Source organism: Larus michahellis, chromosome 2 (assembly GCF_964199755.1).
Source record: "Larus michahellis chromosome 2, bLarMic1.1, whole genome shotgun sequence".
Lineage (NCBI taxonomy): Eukaryota > Metazoa > Chordata > Aves > Charadriiformes > Laridae > Larus > Larus michahellis.
This window is the reverse complement of record NC_133897.1, coordinates 17,497,618-17,517,299: the sequence shown is the minus strand read 5'-3', so window position 1 is coordinate 17,517,299 and position 19,682 is coordinate 17,497,618. Positions and strand designations below refer to the sequence as shown.

The following is a 19,682-nucleotide window of genomic DNA, read 5'->3' as shown; positions in this document are numbered from 1 at the left end:
GAGTGCTGGAAAAATAATTTGATAATTTTTCAAAGGTTTTGAAGCTACTTCAAATGTCTTTTTATTACACTAGAGGTCAGTGTATGACGGGAGCTTCTGTGAGGTGGTATAGAGTTTCTTGCAGAATCCTATTTCATCAAATTTGAAACCAGATTCTAAGAGAAATTGTAGCCTACTACTGTGGAAAAAACTTCACATTAACATGTCTTATGACGTTCTTGGCTAAAGGGCTGAAGGGCTTTTTTGAGCTTCCTGATTTTAATTCTCCTTGCTTAAGCAGTATTTGGCAAGTATCAATAATAGCGCTTTAATGTGGTAAGCATGAATATGCACACACAGTTATTCCAATGAGCACCTCAAACATTAACCTTGCATTGCAATAACATGACTTTTTGGTTCAGATATGTTTCTATATGCTATGCTATTTATAGGAGTCATCTTTAACTTGTGCACTGTACTTACTAAAGACATGGTGGGAGAATTGCACATGCACCTATTAGTGTAGATGCCAACTTCCTGGGCACTGAGCTGGTAACTTTTGGGTGTTGAGGGAAGCATAGTAAGGCATGATTCTATCACAATACTTGTAGAGATTGTCTCCTCAGCAGGTCTTCTTCAGTTCTGCAGAAAAGTAATTTCTTTAAACATCTGGAATGTGCAAAAGCAAATTGTTTCTGAAAACATCGTTGGGCAGGGGGACTAGAACAGATGGTCAAACTACAACAGCGTTATGTGAGGTCAAATGGGAGAGAAATGCACTGAAGGAGAGTCCTGCTGACTGGAGCAGATTACATCACAAATGACAATTTAAGTAAGATGGTTGAATAGGAAAAAATAACAGCAGGGTGGATTTGAGCTCTTGAATGTGTTTTCTACGAGAAATGGCTACAAACAAAAGTGCCTATATCCTGTTTGTCTTGTGTAGGGTTCTTCTGAAATGCCTGGAAAACAAGAAAAGTAAGAACATGTAATGTTAAAAAGTTTACAGGCTAGTACCAATATAGAGGGTAAGTGCAGGCATAGAGCAGAATTTTGCTGTTCTAAGTGATTTTCCGAGTGTTCAAGTGAGACCTCGGCTGATAGAAGTCTTTGTGGCCTTTCTTTTTGGTGGGGTGGAAGGGGGAGGGACCCTGTAAAAGCATAACCAGTAGTCTGAAAATCTCCTTTGCACTTGGCTGCTGCCCAGTATGTTTTGTTACATGCCTCTGGAGCACTGAGAAGGATGACACCTCAGTTGAGATAGTGTGAAGGAGGTGATAGATTCTGGTTTAATTGAACTCTCTGTGAGAATTCCTGGCTTCACAGGAAAGTTGTTGCACTCATCTACCTCTTTCCTAGGTTTTTCCAGGCTGCATTTTTTTATTCTCTGTAAGAAATGAAGATGTACCAAGGCTGAGCAGAATGGGGCCTTATCAAAACATCTCTAAGTTTTGTGGCATCAGGCTTCATTGGGTTGGTTTTGAAGAGCCTGAGAAGATGATGCCTTTGCAGAACTGATGTCATACAAGTCATTAAGCAACAAATAAAACATCCTTTTCCTGTCCTTTTGACATTGGAGGGACGCAACCTTAATTTGTTCCAGTAAAACTCTTTGTAGTCTGTTCTGCATGTAAGAGCTCTGGAACTATGAGGCTTATCTTAAAGTAGAGAAGCTGTCGTAGCTGCCCTGTAGCCAGCCTACTGAATAACCTGATGGGTAACTGCAGATGCGTGCAGAACAGCTGTCTGCTGTGCACAATGACAGTCTTTCCTGGTTTGTCTATCAGGTGTTAAGTTAGTCCAAATATTGATGTTATCTGCATTCAGAAGAATCTTTGTCTAGAAAAATGGTAAGTTTGATTATTCTCCTGGATCAAAAATAATGGATCTTTGTGGCTAACCAAAAAGTGATTGCGTACTAGCCCCTCTTTCTAGTTCATAATATCAAGTATACAAATGATATTTTGATGTTTGTCTTGCCTTCATGATGTACTGACTGATTCCAGGATCCATCTATTGTGTAATAAAGTGGAGTCCATCAAAAAGGCAAAAATTAATATTTTGAGTGTCTTTTCCTGCTTTTGTTCTAAACTTTCAAAATGCGTGAGTTATCAGATAAACAGTTTAAGTGGCTTGCCAGACAATTCCCAGATGAACTGGAGAAAGCGTGCAAAAAATTGCAGCCAGGGTCGGTCTTTAAAAGGTTGGAATTCAATTGCTGTCTCTTGCATTTTGATTTCAATCTCAAATGTTCCCTGGTAGGTGCTCTGTGTTTCTTAGGCCTTGTGTTTGTCTCATTGTGTATTCTTGCCTAAAATTCTTGTGAGACGTAGGACACTAACTGTAGAATATAGTGGCATAGGCAAATATAAAAAAAACAACAAGAACAACTCTGTCAAGATAGTTCAACTCACACCAGATATTCAAGGTTTCTTTACAAGGATAGACTTTGACAGGCTTCAAAGCTGCAGGGCTTCAAAAGTGCAGCACCACGGTCTTCTCTCTCTTCTTCCAATACACAGATGTAGCATTTGTCAAAAAAGAAATAATGAAATATGCTAGTGGGATAGTGGCAGTACACGCCAGGTTTAACGTGTGCTGTGCATTATAAATGTCACCTCTTCTAACCTCATAGTGGCTTCCAGGAAACCCGTGAAGTAGTTGACCAAAACTATAGCTGGATTTCAAATCCTTCCTTTTCTCTCTTTTTAAAATGTCAATACGTAAAGAGGAAGAAGGTAGGAACAGTAGATGTAATCAGGCAATCCTGCAGTTAAGTAGCATGAAGGAATTAAGAAACTGAGCATTATGTGATGGTGGAGAAACTAGTTTACCTTTCTTCAACTACCCCTTGCCAACCATCTTTATTCTTCAACTTTCATACCAGGCTGAAGTGAGTCCCCATTCATTGACCCTTCAAAAGTGCAGGAATGCTCATTTGAAGTGAATAAAAGTTGGAAATGGGAAAACAATAGCATGTGGTTTACCATATTCTGGAAACTTTATGCTAGTTTCCTGCCTGAAATACGAAGATAAATGTGGGTAGACTGTAAAAACTGTCTTAGTTAAAATGTGTGAACAGCTGCATAACATTTAGGAGGAAGATTGAATTGCTGCCTGATCTGTTCCCATGGACTCTAAGGTAGTCTATGTTTGGGGATTTGCTTGTCTTCTAAAATCAGAATTTTTCCCAACTTGGGCAAAATTTCTGTCTTATCGCTCTTTTTGTCTTTTCAATGAATTTTTTTTTTTTTGACCTCTTCTCTAGATGCTGTTATTAGTGTCTGACGTGTTTAGCAGCTGCAGTGGAAGCAGAGCAGTGACCTGACTGCTCTTAACAGTTGTTGCTCTGGTCATGTAGGGCATCATGACTTCATTTTATGCCTCTTAATAGATTAAAAATGGAAGTTTAATAAAGCAGCTGTGAAAGTGAAAGTAGTGTATTTGGCACCTAAAAATATTTGCAGGTGAGCTGAACCTCATCCCGCAAGAGTAAAAATGTTGTTTTAGATACCAGGCATATTACAGGAGGGAGACAATAATCTGCTCAACAGCACAGGCCGTTTCATGGAGTTCAGGTCTGCATTGGAGAACTCCTCACTGTTCTGTGGAAAGAAACAACTGCATTGGTGGTACAGAACAGAGTAACAAGCCCAGAGTAGTTGATTATTGTGGGTTTTTATAAGTTCAGGGGATTGGCATCCTTAAGGACGATGTGGTGCTGGGATAATTCAGCTAGTTTAAAATAAGCTAACTTGGATAATTCATCAACATGAATCTCCACGTGGGCTAAATTGCCCTGTGGGAAAGCAATTAGTGTTACAGACAGAGCCAGAGATGTTTTGTGTTTGCCAAAGACGAAGAAAAAAGCGGTTGCAGTTCAAGGTGTGGGGATCAAAAATCAGGCCACATGGCATGTGTTGCCTACAGAGCTGGACTTGATTAGGTCAGTTGCTCTCCACTGGAAGAGGTCTCAAGTCTGTCTCCTGATTGCTGTAGTTCTAGGAAGAGAGCTGGCTCTTCCAGTTGCATCCACTGATGTTTAAAATTAAAGATTTTGAGGATAATAGTCTTCTGGTAGATGCTGCTGTTTTGTTGTTGTCTTCAGTGCTGCTTGACCTTACTGAAAGGTGTAAGGCAGACTACTTTCTGTGAAGTGGTAAAATGAAAGCTTGGCGTTTCTAGAGAAATTGGTAGTTCAAGAATATATCTCATGTTAAAGGCTCAGACTGTGGTAACTGAAGGGTCAAGTTCCTTGGGGTTCCTATCAAACTTGCAAGACCTCACTTTCCCTGTGAGCTACAGTCCATCAACAGCTGGGCTTTGAAAAGTGCTGTTGCTTTTGGTGATGATCTTGTCTGTATGAATGGGCAAGGTGGCAATATACTCTAAACTGCTTCATTTCCTGTAGTCAATCGGGTCAGCCCCTTTGTGCAACTGCTTGGTAGTTCTGAAGTTGTTCTCATATCCTGGGATGTGCATTTGTGCTTCTTACCCATAATTTTTTCTGTTTATTTCTTGTAGGAGGAGGACTGCCTTTTGGATTGTGAGCTGGATTGTGAGCCACTTGGACGTGGTGATGCAGATCTACCTAGAGAGTCAGGACTGGATGGTTGGGATTTAAGGTGAGCCTGTGCTGAAAAATGGATGCAGATGTGAACCATGAACTCTGGGTTTTTTCTTTTTTTTTTGTGAGTTGTTTGTAGCAAACATTTAAAGAAGAATCTGTGTGTGCCTCCTAGTACCTGTGTCACATTAATGAAATGTAGTGGTATAATGGTTAAGAACTCAGAGTCGCCTTTAGGACCTTCAGAAAAGCTGGATGGTATTTAAATACCTAGGAAATGCTAATGCTGCTTTAAGAAGAAATTTTATTCAATCTGAAAGTGACAATAAGAGTTCACAAAACTTCATCTCAGTATGCACTGAGAGGCAGCAGGCAGCTGCCATGGATCTCCTGTTCCTGCCTTTCTATCATTCCCTCTTCCAATTGTTGTATAACAAAATAGGTTCAGCCATTCTAGACTATGGAAAATTCCTTCAAATGTAACATTTTAATTAATTACAGACCTGTATTCTACCTTTCATGTTGCCCAGTCTTCATTTTGCAGATTTTTGATGATATATTTGTAGTTAAAATTTGATTCATTTTTTTTCAGTTCTTGGCTATGGAAAAGCATTTCCCTAAGCAAACACAAACCAAGAACAGAAGGGGCCTTTTTTTGTGTGTAAGTTTGTGTAGCAGGTTCTGTAAGCTCCATAAACGCAGAGCTCCCATAACTTGCATAGTACATGGGATTAATCTTGCTCTTGGAGAATTGTGCGATTTTTGTGAGTAGAGAGATGTGATTTCTTGGACACGATCAGGAAGATCTCACTGGTTTGTGTCAGCAAAATAATATATAGATGATCTATCTCTTAACTTCCCTAAACCAGAACTGATGTCTAATTCTGGACATGCTGCCTGGAAACATCCTGCTGTTTCTCTCGCTGCATGTAACCTGTTTTTTTTTCAGAAGTATGGTAGACACTTTCAGTTGTTGCTCCAAAATTACGTGAGAACTGTTTTCCCTGCAACTTTCCATAGCTTCTGGAGGTTCAGGGAACACAGTGTAAAGAGTAGAAATTTGAATAAAAGCTTATTTTGCTGGTTTTAACTTTTTATTAAAAAAAAAAAAAAAAGAAAAGTGGGGGACTGGGGACAGTGCTTACTTTTACACATGCTAGAGAGCTTGAAAAGTTGGAAGGACTTGCAGCAGAAAAGCAAAACCTAACTTTGGTTCCCACAGATTTGGGGTTGGAGCATGGTCATAGAAAAAATTGATTGAATCTCAAAAATTCTGAATTAAAGCATTTGTATAAAATGTCCTCAAAAAATGTTTAGAGCAAGCATATTCACCTCACAGTTACTAGCTGTCTACTTTCTGTGCAGTGAATAATTTAATGAAGGGTACGCAGAAGTAGCCTTTTCTTGCAAGACTAAAGCATGTACTGAAAATTATGTGAACACTCCTGTGAATTTAGGCTTTTAGGGATAATGTGTGCTTAAATAAGTTCTTCCAGCAAAGACTCAAGTAAGTCAGGCCTCCGGAGAATTTCTTGCTGAACTTGCTTCTTAGTATATACCATCATAAAATGGTTGTAACCTTCAGAAGATGATGCTGTCAGACCATGTGGATGGGTATTCTGGCTGTATTTAAAAAAAATAATACATCAACAACTAAAATCCACAGGGATTATTTTAGTAGACAATTTAAACAATCAGAGATTGTTAACACTACACAATTTACAGATTTAATGTGATCAAGATAAGACATAGCTTGAGAAGGTTTCGTCTCTAAACCACAGGCTATTTGGATATATAATCTTCAGATGAACATGTTTAAGTTTTTCCACAGTATCTTGAAATACTATGCATTATTTACTGTTACTGTAACTGTCTTATAATATATATTCAGTAAACAATTACATAGACTCCAGATTATTGGACTATAAAATGATAGAAGAAAATCGGTGATCTCTGGAGGTCATGACCTAACTTTCTACTTTTTTGCTAGAATTGCATCTGGGTAAGACTGTCCAGTTGATTTTAGAGGCTGGGAAATATGCAGAGCATGATCACATGAGTTGCTGATACTCTCTTTTCGTATAGTTCCAGTAAACACAGTTTATGAACAGGTATTTTGTTTGTTTAATTTGCAGTGTGTCGGTTTTGCTAGCAGCATACCATTTATCATGGGCTACTTGTATTGTGTAACTTCCACAAAAGACAGCAAAGCCAAGGCTTCATGTGCAAGTTCATGTGCTGTCTTGCAGGACACTTCAGCAGCCCTGCTTATATATGAGGAAACACGCAGTGCTCCTTCTATTACCGGTTTATTTTTGATTACAGAAATTTCAGCCAACTCTTGCTGTCCGATGTAGCTTGCAAAACAGTGAATTGTTTCATTTCTGCTGTCTAGGTTAGAACTGAAACACTGGGGATGCCCGGATTTTATAAATCCCTTGTCAGTGCAGCAATATCCTTCAGGCTGATGTCACATGTTGAACACCTGTGCCATGTTCTCTCTAACCCAGCTGGAAACTTCATCCTCTCCCTTCTGAGGATACAGGCAAAACCATTTATTTCCTATTCATTTTCTCGGATGTCAATAAGACTGTTCCCCTCTACTATGGTTTCAATTCAGCTACCTTTCTGAATACTTTGTAAGCTGAATTATTAATGCTTGCACCATTTTAAAAAATAATGCCATGCAGTACCTCACAATGTCTTGCTGACCCAGAAATGATTTGTTTTGCCATTTCGAGAACAATTTGTTTGAACTTTTGTGCTTTACTGCTACAGAACCCTAGTACTAGACTTCTTGCAAAAGCAAAGCTTACAGGGAATGTCATCCTATTGAAAGTGGTTTGCTCTTAGACAATGTATGAGAATGCTTTTGTTAAAATGTGTTTGGTGTAGTACCTGTTGTGCCTAGTGTTCTCTGGCAATATTACTGATGCTTGGTTTGCCTGAGGATGGAAATGTTAGTGTTGGATTGGCCTGGCATCTTGTGTAAAGAGTAGAGGTCCTCAGTTACGCTTGAAAGTGTACCAGCTCTTCACCTTCTACCTCATTGGTAAGGACTGGTCTTTTGCTACTTTCTCCATACAGTTCCTCTCAGGCTTTGGAATTGCACTACTTGAAGGCATACTCAAAACTTTGATTTTTGTTGTCATGGATTTTTTTTTTTGTTTGTTTAGACCATTGGGAATTTTTAGTAAAGATGTTGCCGGGTGGGATAGGGACAAGGCAAAAGCATCTTCCTTACTGCTGCATCTCTCTCCAAATTGATAGTTATTGGTAAGAAAGGAAGTTATGCCCAATGTCACTCCCAGAAATTCAACATGTGCTTGGCCTGGGCTGTTGCCAAATGTCCTTAGCTATTTATTGTGGTCAACAAAACAACATCCTGGCTCTTTGAGAGTTGTAAACTTTGGATGAAACCACTAATCCGTTCAGTCTGACATCCTTTCTGACACTGTGTGCTTCTTTCTGTAGTAACGCTTTTGGGGACTAGCCTGTCCACCTGGGTCATTTCTTCCTAATTTCCATTCAGTGGAAGTTTTCAGGTTTGTTTCAAGGATCTGAATTACTCATGCCTCTTTCCAAAGCTTTTATTGCAGTGTCCTACTGAAAGGGTCAGAAATTTTCATCTTTAGGTATATTTTGTTTCCTTCAAACTGTAATGACTCAAGAGTGTTAGTGTGAAGCCATGCAAAGCAAGAGAAGGTCAAATCTGAGAAGTGATGATTCAATTGTATTGCTTTTGCTAATTTCTTTGAATTGGGGATTCTGTATTTCATTAGTGGCTCTATAAACTCTGATGTTCGAGACTTGCAACTGATACGTTTTCTAAAAACAGAGGGAGGTGAGGGAGTCCTCAGTTTATTTCAACAACCACAAGCAACACTTCCAAAATACACTTGTGGTTGTATCTCAGAGTTATGAATCTTAGGTTATCTAGTGGTGACTAACTTGGTGAGACAGTAGCCTAATATGTCCACGCTTTATTTAGAAAAGGTAGTTCTTATCGGAGACAAGGAACACCAGTGTTTCATTCACTGTGCTTGCTGAATCCCCGAGTACAGATATCAAGTCTGTCAGCAGTTCATGCTGCAAGATACAGAAACTTGCCTTTCGGGATCTGACTGCAAGTTCTTAAAGATTTTGCAGTACAGAAAGAAACAAACTCCTCTCTCCCTCCCCCTTCTCTCCTTCCAAATGTACTTTTCAGGCTGTCTATGGTTTGATCAAAGTTAACAAAGGGTTGTGATATCTCTTGATCAGAGAGATTTTTCACTTACATTGTGGTGAATTTTTTTATCACTGTATTATCTCACTGGAGTGGTGGTTCACATATAGATTATAAAGCTTTCTTTTTATAATCTTTTATAATCTAGGCAGAGCCTAGATTGTATACCAGTTATTACATTTAGAGAATGCCATAGGTTAAGAAAAAAATGACCTTTTCCTCACTGCAGAGTCTAACCTGTAGGGTCCAGGTGTGTGTCTTCAGTAAGACAGCAATCTTTGCTGTTATGCCTGTTTAAAAATAAAATGGAAAAGCAAATCCTCCCTGGCAAACCAGGAGATCCTCAGTTTTGGGGGTATATTCAGTTTGCGTTGAAGATAAGCTGGGTTGGAGGGCATAGGCTTTGACACAAAACATGCGGTTTTATTCCCATAGACAGTGCAGCCGAACTGGGGATTACTGTGGGACTGTCCTCCCCGATTTGCCACCTTCTCATCGATTCGAGCATAGGGAATTGTTTGGCCCTGTGGCAATAACAGCAACCGTAATATGCATCTGATAGTGAAAGAGCAAATAGATTGTTCTCCCAGAAAGATAAAAAGTGTTTGTGTTGGGTTTTTTTTGTTTGTTTGCTCTTAAGAGAAATAAAAAATCCTCTGTGGGTCATTTTAGGCTCTCACAGAAACTTGAATATGCTAAAGGAGTGTTGTTGCCTAGCTGAGCCAATAGGGATGGCCAGGCACAGGCAACACTTTTATCCCACGAGAGGGAGGAGGGGTGAATGAGCTAGGAGATATAAGCTGAAACAAAGCCATGCTGTCCTTCTGAGTCATTCACATGCACTGGATGGGTAAGGCTTCCTGCTTCCTGGGACACAGAAGTGGGGTCATGATTCTAACAATGGATTCTGGTAAGCTGCTTTTTATTAAATTTGTCTTTTTTTTTTTTTTTTCCCCTGGAAAGTCTCTCCTTCCCCCCCACCCAATCTGAAAAGAAGATATCTGTAAACTGGGAAGCTGAATTGTTAAATGAATACATGCTTACTCCAGACTTCCCAAGCTGTGTGCACTTTACTGTGCGTTACACTGGTGTTATTTCCTGACTGTTACTCATTGAAGCAGATATCCTCTCTTGCAATGCAAGACCTTGGTATCAAAAGCATGTCTGTTAATTTGTACTTCTCTCTTCATTGGGACAGAACCTGTGGTCTGAGAAGTGTATGATGCCTCTCTGTCTTTGATAATGTGGTTGATAGTCTCTGGAAGATACATGCTAGATCTTACGCTTGCTGTAAAGAGCTAGTGGTGAACGAATGTATTGGCTGTGGCTTCCTCTACTCTGTTTACAGAAATTTTGTATTGGGGAGGAAGCGGGAGAAACTGCTTCAGTTCTGCTTTGTGTGTTTATGGCAAAGGAAGTCTATGTGAAAAGAGCACACACAGGATTTTATTTTTTTTTTTTATCAAATTAGATGCGAAAGTGAAATCTTTAACATAGTTCCCTGTGTGATAGGGAGAATGAATGCAAACAGTGAGATGCAGAGGGGTTTCTATAAAAGAAACAAGCAGTCCCAGTCCTGCTCCTTGAGAGGGGGTGTGTTTCCGTATCATAACTTGCATCCTTCAAATTCCACAGTAATAAAAAGACCTCGGATTTTAAATGGTTATGGATAGGGCATAAAGCACCAGTGGTTGTGCTCTGGCAGCATGTTCACGGCTGCTCCTTCTCTTACCAGTTGCAAGCATGCCTGCTGCATTTTTAAGAGTTCTGTTAAACTTTTGTCAGCAGTTGGTTCAGCTGCTTTTTTTTCAGTGCAGTCCAGAAGCATAATGTCACAAGTTCTACAAGCCGCGTTGAAAATGATAAACTTATTCAGGCAGATCTTGCTGGTCTGTTTTATCTGCTTGTCACATGCTCAGTTTATTCTGTGCTAATGAAAAGCTCACTGTCCCCTGTGCATCCAATTGATTCAGTTAGGTGTTTGCTAGAGCCTAGAGGGAAAACTTTTTGCGCCTTCTTCCAGCTCTTTGACTTCTCAAAGACTTCCAGAAGGTGACCAAGCTGGGTTCTTCATGCACTATTTGGAGGATATAGCAAACCACTTCGTTAAACCCACCCACACTTAATTGAAGTTGCTTTGTCATCATCTGTGTAGGCAGGATTTAAACTAGTGACTCTTTTTGTGTTCAATGTATGTTTCATGCTTTGCAAATCAGTTAAAACACAGGCCCTTTAATGGTGATGATAAAATTTAATGGAAACTCAGAGGGGAGTAGAATGACATATGGCTGACAATTTTCCATTACATGGAGGATGATGATTTTTTGCATTTTAACCCTCTCACTAGCGTTGTTTCTAGAGGAGCTAAATTTCAGGCCCTTCTTAAAGCAGTTTGAATATTGAGAATTAGCAATCCTCTTCTCTCCCCACTCGTACAAGAAGGACTGATGCCTAGACAGTAGATGTCATGCGAGTATTATAGGAGTATGCCCTGGCAATATTCAGGATTTATGTATTCACAGGAGATACGGATCCAGGCTTTGACCATAAGACACTTCTTCCACTTTGAAATACCAGAGTTCCTGTGCTGTACTACAGTAATTTATCTCTTGTGTGCTGCAGGCACACATTGCTGGCTCATGTTGAGCTTCTTATCAATGAACATCCCCAAGTCCTTCTCCTCAGGGCTGCTCTCAATCCATTCTCCATCCAGCCTGGATTTGTACCCACGTGCAGGACCTCGCACTTGGTCTTGTTGAACTTCATGAGGTTTGCACGGGCCCACCTCTCAAGCCTGTCCAGGTCCCTCTGGATGGCATCCCTTCTCTCCAGTGTGTTGACCACTCCACACAGCTTGGTGTCGTCAGCAAACTTGCTGAAGGTGCACTCAATCCCACTGTCCATGTTGCCGACAAAGATGTTAACACTGTTTCCAGTACCAACCGCTGAGGAACTCCACTAGTTACTGGTATCCACTTGGACATTGAGCTGTTGACCACAACTCTTTGAGTGCCACAAACCAGCCACTTCCTTATCCAATGAGTGGTCCATCCATCAAATCCATGTGTCTCCAGTTTAGAAACAAGTAGTGTGGGAAACTGTCAAATGCTTTACGCAAGTCCAGGTAGATGATTTCAGTTGCTCTTCCCTTATCTACCAATGCTGTAACCCTGTCACAGAAGGCCACAAAATTTGTCAGACATGATTTTTGTTTAGTGAAGCCATGTTGGCTCTCACTGATGATCTCCTTATTTTCCATGGTCCTTAGTATAGTTTCCAGGAGGATCTGCTCCATGATTTTGCTGGGCACAGAGATGAGACTGACCAAACTGTAGTTCCCTAGGTCTTTCTTTTTTCCCTTTTTAAAAATGGGGGGTTATGTTTCCCCTTTTCCAGTTGGTGGGAATTTTCACCAAACTGCCATGACTTCTCAAATATGATGGATAGTGGCTTAGCAACTTCATCCGCAAGTTTCCTCAGGACCTACAGATGTATCTCATCAGCTGCCATGGATTTGTGCACCTTCAGGTTCCTTAAGTGATCTCAAACCTGATCTTCTCCTATAGTGGACGGTTCTTCATTCTCCCAGTCCCTGCCTTTACCTTCTGCTACTTGGGTGGTGTGGCTTGAGCCCTTGCTGGTAAAGACTGAGGCAAAAAAGTCATTGAGTACCTCAGCCTTCTCCATATCCCAGGTAAACAGGTCTCCCGTTTCCTTCCAAAGAGCATCTATGTCTTCCTTTTGTCACTGACATACGTGTAGAAGCTTTTCTTGTTGCCCTTGACATCCCTGGCCAGATTTAACTCTATCTGGGCTCAGCTTTCCTACCCTGATCCCTGGCTGCTCAGACAATTTCTCTGTATTCCTCCCAGGCTACCTGTCCTTGCCTCCACCCTCTATAGGCTTCTTTTTTCTGTTTGAGATTGTCCAGGAGCTCCTTGCTCATCCATGCAGGCCTCCTGGCGTTTTTGCCTGACTTCCTCTTTGTTGGGATGCATTGCTCCTGAGCTTGGAGGAGGTGGTCCTTAAATATTAGCCACCTTTCTTGGGCCCCTCTTCCCTCCAGCTTTATCCCATGGTACTCTGTTGACTTTTATGGTTAGTAAACATACATTTTGGAAGCTTCCAGTTCCTTAAGAATTCTTAAATTAGAGTTCTCAACTTCTTTGTGGGAAAATGGGTCTAACTACCTGAAAGGAAACATTGTAATAAAAGGATTTATAAAAGTGAATTCTAGTATTGCTCAAGTCTATTTAAGTTAGAGAAAAAATATGCAAGCAATTCAGTGCCTTATGCCTTAATCTGGGACACAGATAGTTTATCTACTTGGTTTTGCCCAACTTTTAAAGCTGAGCTTGGTGTTCTTGCAAGTGTTTGCTTATTTCAAATTTTTTTTTTTTAATGGACTTCAAATTCTTAAGCTGTTTTTTAACAGAACAAAACGTCTGTTCCTTAAGATAATTCTAAGAATACTTGTCCACTTGTTTCAATTTTTATTAAATGCATTTTGTTCTGCTGCATTTGTCTTTACAGCTTTTAATTTCGCAGGAGCAAGACTAAAAAAGTTTTAGATGGGGGGAGTAAAAAGGAGAGCTGCGAGACAGAGTTGACAGTATAATTGGATTTGAAGCAGCTACAGGCTGGGACTGTTGCAACAGCTGATTTGATCCTTCTGAGTTTCAAGAGCTATTTATGGTAGATTAGCTGTCTCAAAGCTCTACTGTTCCAACCATAAAAGGTTGGTCCTATGTGAAGTTGCCACACTGCATTTGGCTTAGTCCTCTGAGCTTGGAGAGCCTATAGCTTTTTATGTGGATAAATCCAGTGATGGATGGAAATACTAAAGGCAGATCAAGGAATAGCATTGTTGAGGACTTCAGATGGGAGCGAACTCTTAAAAGGAGATTTTCACTAATAAATTTTTTGCACTAATGTTTGGAATCAGCACTTGGATATAGCTCCTGCGTATTTACAGCATTTGATGAACGCATGCTTTTAGGAAAGCGCTGTTCTAAATTTATCTGACTTATCTGAACCATCTTGACTGCACATGTACTTGCCAGCCTTGCATGTTGATATTTGGTAACTTTTGTGAAGTCAGTTTTCTGTTTTCTTAGCGTGTGAGTGTTAGGTCTTGGAAAGGAATCTTAGCTGAAGTGAGAAACTTCTCTAAAACAAGAATTATTAAATTCCTGGCTAAAGAGAACTGCAGGCATTATCAGTAACTATTTTGAGAAGACTTTGACCCCTTCTGCTCCATCCGTACCTTCTTTCTTTCCTCCCTTGTGTAAAGGCAGACAAGTGGATTTTTTACAGGATTCTGAAGTAAGTAGCACCTCATTTGGAGCGCTTGCACGCAGTCGCTGGAGCCAGTTGTTTGAGAATATTTGCAGCTTTGTCAGGTTGAAATGTGAGTGGGTTTATTCCAGCCTGTGCATGCCAGTCATTCAGCCTTCCTTAAGGCATTTTGTGTTTTTATTCTCGTGGTTTTGCTTAGAGCATGAGTTCATTCTGCTATGAATGGAAAGTCCTGTTGCTGGTTGGTTTGTGTGTGAGGTGTCTCTCTTTTCTTTTTCCATTTTAATGCATTAAACTTAGCCACGGTACTACAAACCGCTATAAGAACACTTCTATAAAACCAAAATTCCTCAGTAGTACTTTTGTCTTGTGTTTAAGAAGTTCTATAAACACACGTGAATACTGTTGCATTGGATAATGGTTGTATTTTGAGACTTGGAGTGTTCTGAAGAAAGCTTCCTCCAGCTTTCCATTGTGTTATTTTTAAACATTACCAGGACACAACAGGTGAAAGTTACTGGCACTGTTTTACCTTTCCCTCCTGCAGCAGTATCAGCTGTTAAAGGAGGGGAGCATAAGGGGCAGGGAGAGTGGGAAGAGGAGATTCCTGGCTTCAAGGATGTTCCAGGTGTTGTAGTTTAATCTCCAGAAACATAAGAATAGCGTCCTTGCCAAGGAAATAAATTTTCTGCTTTTCAGTTTCCCTTTCAGGAACTAGCAGTTTAAGGCCATCTTCCATTTTCTTTGGATTACAAATCTGTATTTCTCTGACAAACGTATCTAGAACTTTTATTCTTAATTATATAAATATGTTTAGCCTAGAGAATACCAAAAGAAAGAAAATATCTGGAGAGTTACTGTTTAAAAACTACTTCATCAGTTTAGGGATAGGAATATTTTATTGGAATAAAAAATCCCATATATTTAATCTTTCTCACACAGATCTTGTTAGATATAAATTTAAATACCCACCTCTAGCTGCATAGTTTATAGGAGATTAAATCCTTCTACCTGAAGAGGCAGTGAGGGTTAGGAAGAAACTGCCTGATCAATATCCTCCTTCAGATAGCCTCTTTATCTCTGTCTTGGATTAACAGATGTGTACTTCAGTTTGATACTTGACTTTAAAATGGTTTTGCATTGTTTCCAGTAAAATTAGTATTTTTAACAGGCATCTTTTTTTATATGATCTTATATTTTTTTTTTTGCTACTTGCATTTTAAAAAGCAAGTTGACATAAATTGCTCCACCATTTTATCATGCCTGTGTTGTGCTCCTATAAACCTGTTAGAAGATGTCAAAGCCTTAAAAATTAAAACAGACCACAAAGAAATCAGATATGGAAGTTGGGTACCCCAGAGTCTGCACAAGAGCAGGAAGACACTGTTAGAGCTCTTGAGTTTCAGGTTCAAATGCGTTAAGGGTATAATGCAGGAAACATTTTGATTGATGAGAAGTAACAATATCAGCTCCTCTTTGTGCAGCAGATGCTTAAACTTGTTGGGACAGGTAAACTTTCTTCCCTGCTATCTCTGGGGTATTAGTTAGTCAATTTAAGCGTTCATTGTACCTCTCCCAAAGATGTTTTGCCTCAATTGCATTGCTAAATTATATTCTTGGCAAAAATTTCCAGTGGGAAGGAGGATTTCAGATTTCTAGGAACTTTATTCAGAAGGACTATAGCTTTGTATTTGACATTTCTTTGCTAAATTCCTTATATTTGATAGTTTATGTGGGATAAAGGTAGTGGGGACAGGCCATTTTTACTTTTTATACAGAGAAGAGACATTACACTTTATCTGTACACAGAGATCCCCAAAACTATGAAGTTGAGGAAAAATGAAAAGGCAGTACACATTTCTTCACAGCAAGTCAAGGTAGTCTCAGAGATGATGGAGTTGACCCTTTTGTGACCAAAACATTTCTAGGCAGGTCAGAGGAATCTTTTGCCAGTTTTCTGTGTGGAAAGCGTATGCGCATTATCCTGCATGCATCGTTAACACATGACGAGCTGAGGTTTCTCTTTTGTTTATACTCGTGTTGATGAGGTGATATGAAAGTTTTTATACTCTCAGTACGTTTGTTTATGCAAAACATTACGAAGACTGTGTAGTTTGTGGTTTGTTTTTTTTTTTTTTTTTAAATTCAACATTGTCATTTTCCTTGGCTATGAAGCCTTTCATATAATGAACATAGGTGAAAATTGCACAAGCTTATTTAGTTTAAATTACCATTGTTGGAGTTCACGTTTTTTCCCCAATGTGTTGGGTGTTGTGCATGGCAATTTCACTGCAATTTTTAAGAGACAATAGCTCTGGAATAGTTTGCAGTAACAGGTTGGCTGAAATTATTCACTTTGCAGAGGCATCATTGTTGGCTGTGTGTTTATTTGCTGAATGCACAGGCTTCTGTTTCTCCACAGAGAAGCATCCGTTTGGCATAATGGAGGGGAATAGTGTGCTCTCAAAGGAAGCAGGGGGCAAAATGCTCTCCACGAATTAATTCACTGGTTTTGCTACTTTCACAGCTAGGCAGTTTAGAGTTAACAAGCACGTTGGAAGGTCGTGATTTTTAATGAGCAAAACATGTCCTAGTTGGAATCTGCCTTAAGCAGATAAGAATGTGTTGGGTAACTGGAGATAAAAATGCTTCTGATGTCACTTACTCATGTGGTGGTGTGTTGAAGGGAGTCTTTCAGTAGAGCAATTATGCATTAAGTCTTTGCTGATTTATTTGGGCTTAGTTGATGGGATGGTCCCTCTTTACTCTAATGATCCCAGATTAAAATAATTCAGATTGCTGGGGTTGTCTCTCTTCAGGTGTACAAAAAAGCATGAAAAAAAAAATAATTAACTTGGACAGGAAGCATCATGTGTTGTAATAACTAAGGCCAGGTATGTTTCTAAAACAACTTAAAGCTCCATCAGACCATTACACAGGACGTGTGTAATTTCCTGACACAACTGAGCCGTTTGACGCCAAAAGCTTGCCATGCTGTTACTAGTGGTCTGTTACAAAGGAACTGGATTCAGGTGTTAGCCGAGAGATTGCGTGCCAAAGTACTGTGAGAAGTTAATAATACTTCCATGGAGTTAATGACTGCCAAATGTGCTCCTCATGGTTTATACCTGTAAAAATCTTGGCAGTCAGCAAAGATCTGCAGGATTTCATTCTCGTTCCATCGTATCAGCCTTAGATTTAGACAAAATTACTGTCTATTCTCTAAAATAAAACAAAGCTAGCACTGTCTCCTGTTAGCTCACTGCAGAAGGAGGGAGGAGTGTGGATTAATGTTTCCAAACAGTTGCACCAAATGATCTAGGGAATATGCAGGTTGTATGTGCTTCACATGTGACTTTTTTCAATCTTGCCCTTTCTGACAAGAAGCCCAGTTAAGCCTCAGAGACAGCTACAATAACTCTTTAACTTTTGCCCCAACTGTTTATATTGGAGTGAAAAATGGACAGCATTTCAAGGTAGTTTTCCATTCAGTGCCAACTGTCCCAGAAAACAAGGTGAGATCCTACTGGAAGCAACATTTCAGGTAGTTGCTGGCACTCCAGTGGTGACGAGGGGTTGGTAATGCTAACCCTGTAGCCACAAGTTAGCTTTGGGAGTTGAAAGACTTGGGTTCACTTGGCTTTGATGTCAGTCATTATAACACCTTCCTTCCTTCAGTTTCCAATAAAAAAAACTTGCCTGATTTGTTAACACAGGCAACTGGAGCTGAACAGCTGAGGGAGTTGTTGCTCCAGCAGCATTAGATTTCACTTTTTCTTCCTCTTGTGAAGACAAGTAGCTATTTTTTGCAGTGAGCTGCAAACCTTAATCACCAGTCTGTCCTCTGGGAAGAAAAGCCTTGTTTGTTTGAAGTCCAGGCTTTTCCTTAACAAATTAAGTTTTTTAGTAGGTATTTCCCCTTCTTTCTCCCATTGTTCAGACTTTCTAGATGAGGAATCTGCATTCTCAAGCAGATGCAGACCATGTCTGGTTCAAGAGCTATTTTTTGCAGTGTGTAAAGCTAACCTTGAATGATATATTTCTTATTGGAGTCAAACCATCCAGAGCATGTAACTCATTTGAAAGAAACAGACTCAAGGATTCAATGTTAGTAATTCTAAGCAGGAACTCTTGAAATTGAGGGACATTAAGCTAGATTTGGCCTATACTAAAACTACCTCAAACAAAAACCATATGCCAACTCCGAGTTGCACTCAGTGAAACCTGCGTGACTTGTACAAACTGACTTTGAAAACATAGCTCAACCTCCATTCTTCCATTCTGATCAGATAGTAAGGGTTGTCTTTGCAAGCAAGGAATCTTTACATTCATAGCTGGAGGTTGTATTTCAGAATGGGAAACTTAATTTTATAGCTGTAAAATGAACTCAAGTCTTTAAAGGCTGCATTGCAGTTTAAATACCAAATTCTCAGGTTGAGGTTTCTCATGTTTTCTTACTTCCACTTCTTATTAAATTATCAGTGGGGAAACATTAGAAAAAAACTTATCCCTTATAAAACAGCATGGAACACATTTTGATTATAGAGCTCTTGCGTACTAAAGTATTCTGATTATCAGTACACAGACATCTAAAGGTATGCTACAAATGTAATTGTGGCAGATGCAATTTTGATATTGTCAAAATGCATTTGTCAGTTTATATGTGCAAATATTGGAGTTACGATGTTTAAACAATTGCTTTGTTAGTATTTGGGGTGGGGTGAGTCCTGCCACTCACCCATTTAAAACTGAACTGAGCAATTAACACAAAAATGTTGCTGTGCCTCTGCAAAAAATCAAGAACATTGCACTTTCAGTCAACCTTAACCAACTGTACTGAGAATGAACAAAAACCATTAGAAGGGGTTTTGTGGTCAGTTCTGCTTATATGTCTCTGGAGACATTCAAAACCTGCCTGGACGCGTTCCTGTGCAACGTGCTCTAGGTGACTCTGCTCTGGCAGGGGGTTGGACTAGATGATCTCCAGAGATCCCTTCCAACCCCTACCATTCTGGGTGATTCTGTGATATAGCAATCATCTAGAATTGTGCTTCAACAGGTTACAGCTATTTTGTACCCAAAACACTACTGAATAAAAACACTTCTGGAAGAAATGTATTCTGTTTGCAAAAAGTGTTCGTATTTGATGTGTGGACAACTGACATCTTTTTCCTTGTTGAAATTTCTAGCAAGGATAAGGGTCTTTTTGGCTTGTTCAGAGCAAGAAAGACTAACTGAACTAACCATTGGCATGTAGGAATCTACACCAAGTCTTCATCTAGCTACTGGTTGCCATATGTGTTTGAAGAGCGACCTGTCCAGCCAGAGATCTCACAGAGACGGAAATGGGATATTTATGCTGTAGAAAACTTGGTTAGGTTAGGTTCTTTGAAAGAGTAGCAAAGAATTGGTTGTCTTGAAGTATCTCGGAGCTCAAAAGAAGAGATTTGATGATCATGTGCTCACATGTAGCATATTGTGCAGGTAAAAGAAATAAGTGTTCAGGTCAGAGGAACTCTGGTAACTTAAAGAATTGTGAAGTTAAAAAAGCTCCCATACATGTAAATTGTCGGCATTTGTCTGGAAAAGCCTGGAAGCCTTTGCAGATCA

General features: G+C 39.7%; 1 protein-coding gene across 45 annotated transcripts in view; it reads left to right on the top strand.

The window, feature by feature from the left end:
* SVIL (supervillin) overlaps positions 1 to 19,682 on the top strand; it is a 141,632-nt gene that overhangs the window by 25,511 nt on the left and 96,439 nt on the right. For 20 of the 45 annotated variants that reach the window (XM_074574360.1, XM_074574359.1, XM_074574358.1 and 17 more), the window contains exon 1: positions 9,559 to 9,684. In XM_074574360.1, coding sequence (XP_074430461.1) covers positions 9,612 to 9,684 — 73 coding nt within the window. In that variant the 5' untranslated portion in view covers positions 9,559 to 9,611. Of the gene's footprint in view, positions 1 to 4,503; positions 4,605 to 9,558; positions 9,685 to 13,533; positions 14,100 to 19,682 lie in introns of those variants that run through there. The other 25 variants (XM_074574349.1, XM_074574365.1, XM_074574364.1 and 22 more) reach the window with 6 other exon arrangements.